General features: G+C 42.5%; 1 protein-coding gene across 2 annotated transcripts in view; it reads left to right on the forward strand.

Moving 5' to 3' along the window:
* Positions 1-1,873, forward strand: part of CAMK4 (calcium/calmodulin dependent protein kinase IV) — a 288,928-nt gene extending 287,055 nt beyond the window's left edge. For both annotated transcript variants that reach the window (XM_005281632.5, XM_024106727.3), the window contains exon 11: positions 299-1,873. In XM_005281632.5, the coding sequence (XP_005281689.1) occupies positions 299-463 (165 nt within the window). In that variant the 3' untranslated portion in view covers positions 464-1,873. The remainder of the gene's footprint in view (positions 1-298) is intronic.
* The last annotated feature ends 8,236 nt before the right edge of the window (positions 1,874-10,109 follow it).

Here is a 10,109-nt window from a genome sequence, read left to right on the forward strand (position 1 = left end):
GAAATAATCAGTGTGAATATACTTATGGAAAAACACAAGTTTGGTTTTTGTCCTCTCATGTGGATAGGTGTATTTTATTTTTAAATTAGGTTCAGAAACATCTGAAAATTTTTTTCTATTAATACTAGTCGAGATTTAGACTTCAGAAATAGTGTCTGTTTCAAATGTCATAACATTTGAAATAATTTAATAATTCATTTTATTAGCTAAATGTACTAATTTAGTGTACCCCTCTTCGTATGAGACTCGGGTGGTGTTCTATGCCGTGGATTTTATTGAAATTGCCTCTCTTTGTCAGGCTGCGGTGAAAGCTGTTGTGGCATCAACGCGTCTTGGGAGTGCAAGTGGTCACAGCAGCCACGACAGCAATAAGCCCAGCCGTAATCCATCTCCAGTGCAAGACAGTGAACCTGAAGAGAAACCTACTCAGGAAGGAGAAGCAGCATCTGAAGAGAAGCCTTAGGTCATCTGCTTTCTTCTTTCAGCTGAGATCTGTCATTTCATGCACCAGCTATCTTGCCATTCAGCAAGAAAGATTTGTAAGCCTGGCCTCTCTGATGGCTCTGCTTTGGAGTGCAAAATGCACCAGCTGGTGGTCCTAACTTCAATGCATGTGACTGCTTATGAAAATAGTAAATTGTCGCATCAGGCATGTCATGGATACAGTGTTATTTGCCGTAATACCAACAAGTGAAACATGAGAGTGAGTAAATACTACTTACATTAATGCATACACTTCATATACCTTTAGAGAGTGTTTAGAGGTGACGTTTGAAATGAATACTAGTTAGTTTTGTTTTACAGAAGTAGGCATCTTCTAGAGATCATTTATTTGAAACTGTTTCCTTTCCAAATCATAATCCCACAGTAAATGAATGGGAACTGATGTCAAGCCAATGCTTTTAAAATGACATTTGAAATGTTGAGCTTTTTATCAGTAATATTTATAAAGTGTTTACAAGGAGAATATACTATAGAGATTTATATGCAAAAACATTCCACTAATCCTGGTAAGAAATTGAAATATTAGTTCTAGTGGCCATGAAACTATATGTTCCTCAAGTTCGTGTTGAGAATGCCTTACTCTAACAGTTTATACACAGTATTTTAATGATAACCAAAATTATTCTGATTTCTGCCGTTTCATTCTTTAGTAAATGTTAGCAAAACAAAATGATAGACTAGTATCAAATATGATTAAGGTAGTTGGAACTTTTTAAGATGCCATTGTATTTATTCATTACTTTATAAAGCCGTGCAGCTAGAAAATGTTTTTATGGGGAAAATCTGCAATTACATAAGTTCTAAATACTTGAAGAAAGCTATTCTACTGCAGGGTGATTTTACTCTGGGGAGGCACTCATCACCGTAAAGAACCTAGATGGATGAATAGATACATACAACCCAGAAGCTTGACCTCATGAGTAACTAGTTTTCCATCATTCAGTATAGACTTAATGAGTCCAGATTTTACTAATAAAGGAGCCAGTCCTGTAAAATGATCTCCATGGGCAGATCCCTGCACCTGTGTGCATAGGTGCTGGAACCAGAGTTGCTGAGGGTTCTGGTGCACCTGGGCTTGAAGTGGTTTCTATCATATACAGGGTTTACAGTTTGGTTCAGTGACTCAGCACCCCCACTACACAAATTGTTCCAGCGCCTCTGCCTGTGGGGAGCTCCCATGATGCCAGTTAAGATACGTGGGTATGGATCCGCTTGTAGGATCAGGGCCAAGCTCTTTATCTTACTTTGATCATAATTGATATGAACTGAAAACTGATCAGCATCAATATATATTTGTTAATTATTTTGATAGTACCTGAATTTCATAATGCATTGGTATATTACAGAAACGACAAAGAAGCTGAAATGTGTCAGTGCCATTTGCATTTGTTACACTTTGTAATACTGGTAGTTACCCAAGACCCTAATAATCCATTCAATCTTCCTCTTTTGCTCTGTTTTGAAGTTGCTTTGCCTAGCAAAACTTGCCTTGAAAAACAGCAACAACAAAAAACAACACTATTTCAGCTACTGAGAGAAGCCAGAGTAATTTGTTTTTTGTTGACGTTAAAATAAAAGGTAATGAAATATTATTCATATGGTAGGTTTGCTAAATAAAAATATCTATGCTAAAACAGAAAAGTAAATTGTCTGAAAGGGAAACATCTTTGCAAAGTTTTCTAATGCACAGTACTTGCTATATTTTACCCATTTCTCAAAAGTATAAACTATTTACATTTGTACAACAAAGTTTTGGTGGTCAAGTGCAATTGAATTTTAAAGCACAAGTGCCCATCCTTTTCCCAGACATGGCTCTTTGGAAGAAAATAAGTGTATATGCTGAAAACACTGGCAGATTTCTTCCTGTTATAATGGAAGCAGGATTTCTATCTGATTTTGCAGATCTGACTGAATAGGCTAAGACGAGGCGTTTGCAAATCTTCACTTGAAAAAAAATACTCCCTACAGGTACAACCACTGGGAGTAGGATGAGGGGTACATCCCACTGCTTAACATTTTACTGTCCTGTTTTTCCCCCTTGAGGTGGCTGTAGGACAAATGCATTCTCACTCCTGGTTTCTCCTTTGGTTACAGTAGCAACACTGTTAGTGTTCAGTCAGTAATTAGTTCAGTAGAAGTGGCTGAATTGATGTAGGGTTTTTCCTTTATTTTGGTTAGCTTGTTCTAACTTCTATAGATAGAGCAGGCTGCATAGGCATTCCATATTTCAAGAGTCTATTGATCATCTTCCTTGAATGGAGATACCATTTTCTGAAATATGTTTTCATTTGTGCAGGATAAAACCGTGGTCCCAATAGATATGTTGGATGATTCAGTGATAAGTTACGCCAGAGACCATCTCTAACATATCACAAGTATGAACCAAATATATGTAAACAGAAGTCTATCTATGACAGCATAATACAGGCAGCATGGTATTGCGTGTGAGGGGCTGTACGAGGTTTGTACAGACTTTGCTTAATTTCCCCTTTAGTATCTTCAACATCAAATAATTAAGATGCTTATGATGCATGAATTACCTGTATATGACCACCCTGCCTGACTTATGCAGTGGAACATTACACAGTAGGCGTGGCAGCACATTGAGGCATGAATGTGCAAGGAATCTTTCACATAGTGTTTCTTCTCTGATAAGTCACCCACCAGCAGGTTTTGTCCTGACATTGACCTGGGACTTTGGCACCACTTAGGGCAGGGGTGGGCAAGCTATGGCCCTGGGGCCACACCCGGCCCTTCAGATATTTTAATCCAGCCCTTGAGCTCCCGTTGGGGAGCAGGGTCGGGGTCTTGCCCCACTCTGTACATGCCATGGCTCCGCGTGGCTCCCGGAAGCAGAGGCAAGTCCCCCCTCCGACTCCTACGCATAGGGGCAGCCAGGGGTCTCCGCATGCTGCCCCCACAGCTCCCATTGGCCTGGAACCATGGCCAATGGGAGCTGCAGGGGCGGCACCTACAAATGGGGCAGTGTGCAGAACCACCTGCCTGACCCTCTGCGAGCCAGAGAGGGGACATGTCGCTGCTTCTGGGAGCTGCTTGAGGTAAGCGCCGCCCGGAGCCTGCACCCCTCATCCCCCTCCCACCCTCCAAACCCCTCAATTGCAGCCTGGAGCACCCTCCAGTACCCCCCCTCCAGAGCCTGCATCCCAGCTGGAGCCCTCACCCCCCTCCCCCTGCACCTCAACCCCTTGCCCCAGCCCAGAGTCCCCTCCCACACCCTGAACTCCTCATTTTTGGCCCTACCCCAGAGGCCACAACCCCACCCCAACCCAACCCCCAATTTCATGAGCATTCATGGCCCACCATACAATTTCCATACCCAGATGTGGCCATCAGGCCAAAAAGTTTGCCGACCCCTGACTTAGGGTATGTCTACACCGCCCTTGGCAGTGACCCTCCCAGCCTGAGAAGACAGACTTGAGTTAGTGGGGCTCTAAAAATAGCTATGTAGCCAGTGCTTTCGAATTGTGGCTCAGGATGATGCTCGGGCCCTGAAGCCGCTGGACTTAATTTAACTCTTACGCTCTTAAGATTCCACCTGTTACTAAGGGTATCATGTGGTTTAGTTTTGATTTTGTGCCAATTCCCTCCTCTGCTGGAAAGTAACCCCTCAGTAGGGCTCTTCCGCCACAAACAGGGGAAATGTACTGATCTGGAAAACCTTCATTTTTCTACTATCTGAACAGAGCAGAACTTCTTAGAGGAAGAGGATATCATCAGCCCATGAAATGCATGCACAAAACTAAATTTCAAAGAGCCAGAGTGAGAATCTGATACTATAATATGCAAAAAAAAAAAAAAAAAAAAAAACCCACAAACCCTCCCCCCCCCACCCTGCTCCATATGAATACTAATCCCTTTAAAATTAAGAGTGGAAGACTCGGTCCAAAGCTCTTAAAGATTTCTGATCCTTTGGAACACTTCACTTGTCACTGAATTGTTACAAAGCACAGGAAAACAATGAATCATTCAGGTGTGGGCTTGTTACATGGTGATTTTTATTTCTACTTTATGTAAGTGCACTTTGGCAACCTTAATGGCATCAGACCCCATAGGGCACACATGGGGCTTAATTGGCTGCCAGACAGACCTATGGAAGAGGTAGCATCTGACTCCTTGGCCAGCTTCAGCTGCAAGTTGTACTGACAAATCTGCTGTTGCCTTTGGGTCTGTCAGATGGTTAAGCCACTGCAATTTCAGTTGCCTTGTCCCCCAGCAAAGATCAGCTCTTGATTGGCCAATTATAAAGACATTCCTGAGTAGACCTTTCATATGATTTTCCTGGGTCTTTTCTGATCAGCTAGTCAGGTTTCTCCATCCCCTCCCCGTTTCCTAGATTCCTCCATAGAATGCCTTCCCAATTACCTGTTGCAGCCTAGGGCACCCTCTGTTTTCTTTATCAAGAGAGATTGCCAGAGTCCTTTTGGCAGCAATAGCACAATGCTGCATAACAAAGATTAGGACTTGTAGCGAATTCGTCCCTAAAAGATAGTCTTTTCCATGGAAAGTCAAGATAGCTGGGGCTGCCTTAGGTTTTAAATTAAATTAAAAGGTCTTTAATGCCTGCTATATTATAACGTTCAGGAAGTAAAGGATTCTAAACAGTCTGACCCTTACAAAAGGACACTGGCAGCAACTGCCACTGAATGCTTTGTGCTAAAAATCTGCTTTGTCAATTGTACCTTTCCCCGCCTCATTACACAGAAGTCTTGGCTTTAGTCATTCTTAAGAGGTGTGTAACGTCTCAAGTGCAATAGAACTGAAAAACATCGTTCCTACTGTGACCTTATTCTGAAACCTTGCCTGTGGGAATGAGCTTTTTACTGTGTCATCACCATTTGAACCGTCTATAATAGCCATGTTAATCTATAATATTTGGTCCCAACATTGTGAAAATGTAAAGAGTTTACTGTGTTATAATGTAAAACAATTGGAATCAAGTTCCTGCTCATTTGAAAGTTGTGTATTTATACACAGGAGCAAAAGTCTATCAAATGGAAAAGGGGTGTAATTTTTTCACTCACTACACCTATTAATTTTTATGTGACTTTCCAGGTATCATACTGTAGGCAGCATTTGGACAAGTCCAAGGTTAAGGCAAAACTCATAGTATGATGAGCAGCGGGGAATGGCCTGGGTCTGACCCAGATACAATACACTCCAATAACCATTGTATCCCATTCATTCCCTCATAACTACTGTGCAGGAGGCAATTGCTTTATATCAGCTCTTGAAGTTTTGTTCCAGGCCCCTCTACTCTATTCCTTCAGAAGGCAAGTCTTCCTCTTTGAGCACAATTAGTTAATTTTCAGAGTGAGGCCAATAGGAACTGTTGGGTGCGCAACCCTGTGGAAAATCAAGCCAGGTTTTTAGGTGCTTAAATATAGATTTAGAAGACTAATTTCATTAGGCTCCTGTTTTTGACAATCTAAACCCATATGTACAATTTATACCAGTAAGCACTTTGCATTTTTTAAAGTGTGTTTTATTTTGCCGAGGTCATGACCTCTTGTACCTAGCACTGAAGTTGTGACTGATTATCAGGATAAGCTGTGGGTCGGACAAAGGAATAGTGTTCCAAGTTCTCAAAGTGGTGCAAGAAAAATCTATTCTAATTTGAAAGTCAGACTCTAGATTAGTAGAGGTTGTAGAGCAGTTTCTAACTGCTTGAGAACAGTGTTGCTGATAAGAGAAGTAAGATTAGGGTTTAATATTACAAGGATATGTACATTTTTAAAACTTTCTGAAGGCCTATTTTTCATGAATAATCCTCATGCTAAGCCTGCATCTCCTTTTGCACCTCGGCCATGGGAGACAGTGTTCAGCCAAGTACAGGTTGCCTTAAAACCTCTACCTAATCCAGGGATTCTCAAACTGTGGGTCAGGACCCCGAAATGGGTCATGACCATAGGTGGCAGGTATCATAGGCTGGGGGAGGCTGTGCCCCACCTGTGCTCTGCCCCCAGATCCCCTCCTGCCTGCTTCCCTTCCCACTCTTCCTGGCTGAGAGGCTGAGGCAGGCATTCTGGGGCCAGTGCTCACAAGGCCCAGGGCTGGGGGCGCTGGGGCCACATCACGCTGCCTGCCCGGCACTCTGGGGCTGGAGTTGGGGGCACTGAGACCGTGCCGCCTGGCCCTCCAGGCCTGGTTCTGGGGGCACTCCAACTGTGCCAACTACCCATTGCTCTGGAGATGGGGGCACCTGGGGGACCGGCAGCTCCAGCATGGGAGGGGGGACAGAAGGGAGGGGGCCTCAGGCAGAGGGGGATGGGTCAGAGCCTAGCCTCCCCCAGTGGCTCATTCACCTACCGTCCATAGTCAGAACCTCTTTTTAATGGGGTCATCAGGCCAAAGCTGAAACCCAAGCCCCACTATCCAGGGTGGGGGCCGAAGACTGAGAGCTTCAGCCCTGGGCAATGGGACTCAGGCTTTGCCCCTCCCTCCCCTGCCTGGGGCGGCGGGACTCAGGTTTTGGCTTTGCCCCCCCGATTACCAGATGTCCTGATTTTATAGGGACAGTCCTATATTCGAGGTAATATATGGGCACCTATTACCCCCCACCCCATCCTGATTTTTCACACTTGCTACCTGGTCACCGAACTCCCCCTCCCCCTCTGCAACTCAGGGTGGCCGGACTCAGGCTTTGGCCCCACCCCCACCTGGACACACCTGAACAATGTAAGGCACAGTATCACTTAGGCTGGAACAGTATTAAGTTTCTATCTTTGCCTAGGAGGAACCTTTTTCACCATTAAGAAGCCTGGTAGGCTTAAGAACTGCAGATGTCCTATGATCATAGCACCAGTTTGAGTCCTTAGATCTCTGAACTGGTGATACGGAGAACAGAGTGCAGCAACTTACATATTTGAAATACACAGATCGGAGATATCAGCATTAAAGCCTGAATCTGAAGAGATTTATACACACTTCACTTTATCCAGTGTAGGTAGGCCCATTGAAGTCAATGGAACTACTCACAGTGTGTAAGGAGACATGTGTGTACATCTTTGCAGGATCAGGATGTAAGTGTGCTGTAGTCAATCTCTGAAAATAAAACATTCTAAATATAAATAGAACCAATTATATGGGTTAATATAAACTTTAGAATCAGGAGCCAGTAATGCTAGGAGTTTCTATAAAATTACATGTCTGATTACCAGATGAGACAACCATAGCACAATAATATAGTAACCAGCAAAGGAATTAATGCTATTCCACTCCCTCTAATTTGGTTTTATTTTCTGTTGTACACATTCTACAAATAAAGTTTCCAAGAAGGTAACCATCTCTTTAAAAAAAAAAAAAAGTTTGTCAGTTTTAAAAAGAGCTTTCTGATTAGTCTGCATTCTATATTGTCTTATGCAGTCACTGCATTTCATTATTCTGTACAGCACCCTGTGGTATCGCAGTTGCAGTACCTGAGAGAACCAGGGTGCCTGTGGAAAAAAAGTCCCCAAAATGTAATTTTGGTGGGGGGGAAAAAGTGCTCATAAATTTAAATATATATAAATTAGCCCAACAAAATAAAAAACCCAAGGACCCACCAGCCAGTAAACTCCCATAACTAGAACACCATATTATCCCACCATGCCATTGGTGAGCTTGCATGAAAGTCTTTATTTTTATTACCTGGGCAATGAGAAAGGGAAAAAAACCTCAAGTTCCTCCTCTTCACTGGTCACTTCCTGGGGAGACAAAATCTGTCAATAACCATGGCTTAGCTACTCTCACACATACTTATGAGAGAGTAAAGCAAGCTCCTGGTGCACTGGTCCCTAATATGGGGAGGAGTCTTGCTCCCAACTTTTGTTTTAACCAAAAAAAAAGTTCTCATCACCCCCTCCACACCTGGTATATATAGCTCCATTACTATGGCTGACACTCTGCTCCAATCTGCCATACCAAATCAGAGGAGTGTTCTGACTGCTTCAGGTGTGTAGTTTCAAATAACTCTCTTGCACTGCTCAGCAAAGCTGGTCTGGTAAGTGTTGAGTGGGAGTTTGCTGGGGAACAGTTGGTAGGCTGTGTAAAATATGAGATGGGTCAAGATGTTACATATGTGTCTGTAGGTGTATGAAAATCTTTATTCGGTGGATCTGCTACATCCTACTGCAGTAATATCCTTCCTAGAAAGCAGTGGATAATAAAGCCCTATCAGCTCATGCAGTCCCTTTCCCTGCTAGTGCAGAGCCCTAGGTGGGATATTACAGTGTTAGTCTATTAGCATTTCTGATTTTAATGCCTCATTCTCAGAAGTACCGCAATACAGTGTTGCATATTATCATACACTCTACACACGCCTCCATTTCCTGGGGTGATGGTGAACTGTCATTGAATAGTAACAAAATATAACAAATATATATACACATTTCCTCAAGCAAACCTCAGGGCTGGCTTGGTATTACATACACCGTGCCCTGACTTTCTTACTCAACCACCCCGTCTTGCAGTGTGGTACATAATGTGCTGCTTAAATAGCAGAAATAGTGCCCAGAAAGGGCACATTTTATGGACTTGTATTTTATAAAGTGATAGGCTTAAGGGGCATGTGTCAGAACTAAGGCATGAGGTGACTGGGAATCTGAAGAGCCTATGCAGGAGGGTCATATTCCCTACACCACTATGAGGCCCTGTGGCTGGTGGCTCCATTCCTCTGGAGATCCGCTGAATTTCCCTCACCTGTGGGGCCATGACTAGTAGCCAGCTAATGATCTGTTGCTGCTGTGTGTTAGGATAGTTCCTTCCTTGACCCTGTAAGGCCATTACCTGTGCACAGGCTAGCACTAGGGAGCTGATTTCAGGCAAGCGGCTCATTAGTTGGAGGGCTTGTTATTTTGCCTGACCTTGCTTTCTGGAGAGGTGATGAACTTAAAGAACCAGTATCCAGGTCAAATATTTGATCAGTAAATTACTACCAGAGTGTAGAGATCCTGACTTGTGAAGGTTAAAAGCCTGTTAAATTATGGGCAATAGGCTTAAGCGCTCTGCTTCCTTTAATTAAAGAGATCTATAAACAGTGTAGTATGGCAGCACTTCCAAAAAACAAAATCAGCTAAACGGTGCTATTGATCTGTTACAAAGTGTATTTTATAAACCTATTATAAAAGCTTATAAAGCTAGGAATAGTTGAGGTTGGTCTGTACAAAATATTCTGTATGCTTACTGGACTCCATAACCCATATTGTCTCAATTCCGCTATGTTCTCTCTACATCTGACATACTGTTTTACAACTTGTTATGTAAGAAAAAATCTTGTACCATCAACAATTGTTTACCTTTAATAATAAACACATAGTAAGTAAAAATCTTAGGGCTGCCTGGTAAGTATACACACTTATTTCAGGCTAATCCTAGTTGTATAATAACTTTTATCATACTATGTAAACAAATCATAGGGGAGAATTCAGATTTAGAAAGGAGTTTGGAAGAGCAGAACTGAAAATGTATTATATTTGGGATTAATGTAATCTTTTATATGCTCATATGGACATGCTGATATTTGCTAAATGAAAAAATATGCTTTGATGCTGGGAAGTTTATAAAAAAAGATTTGCATGTACAATATGATAATAAACAAATTAGCCTAG

The sequence above is a fragment of the Chrysemys picta genome, chromosome 6 (assembly GCF_011386835.1).
Source record: "Chrysemys picta bellii isolate R12L10 chromosome 6, ASM1138683v2, whole genome shotgun sequence".
NCBI lineage: Eukaryota > Metazoa > Chordata > Testudines > Emydidae > Chrysemys > Chrysemys picta.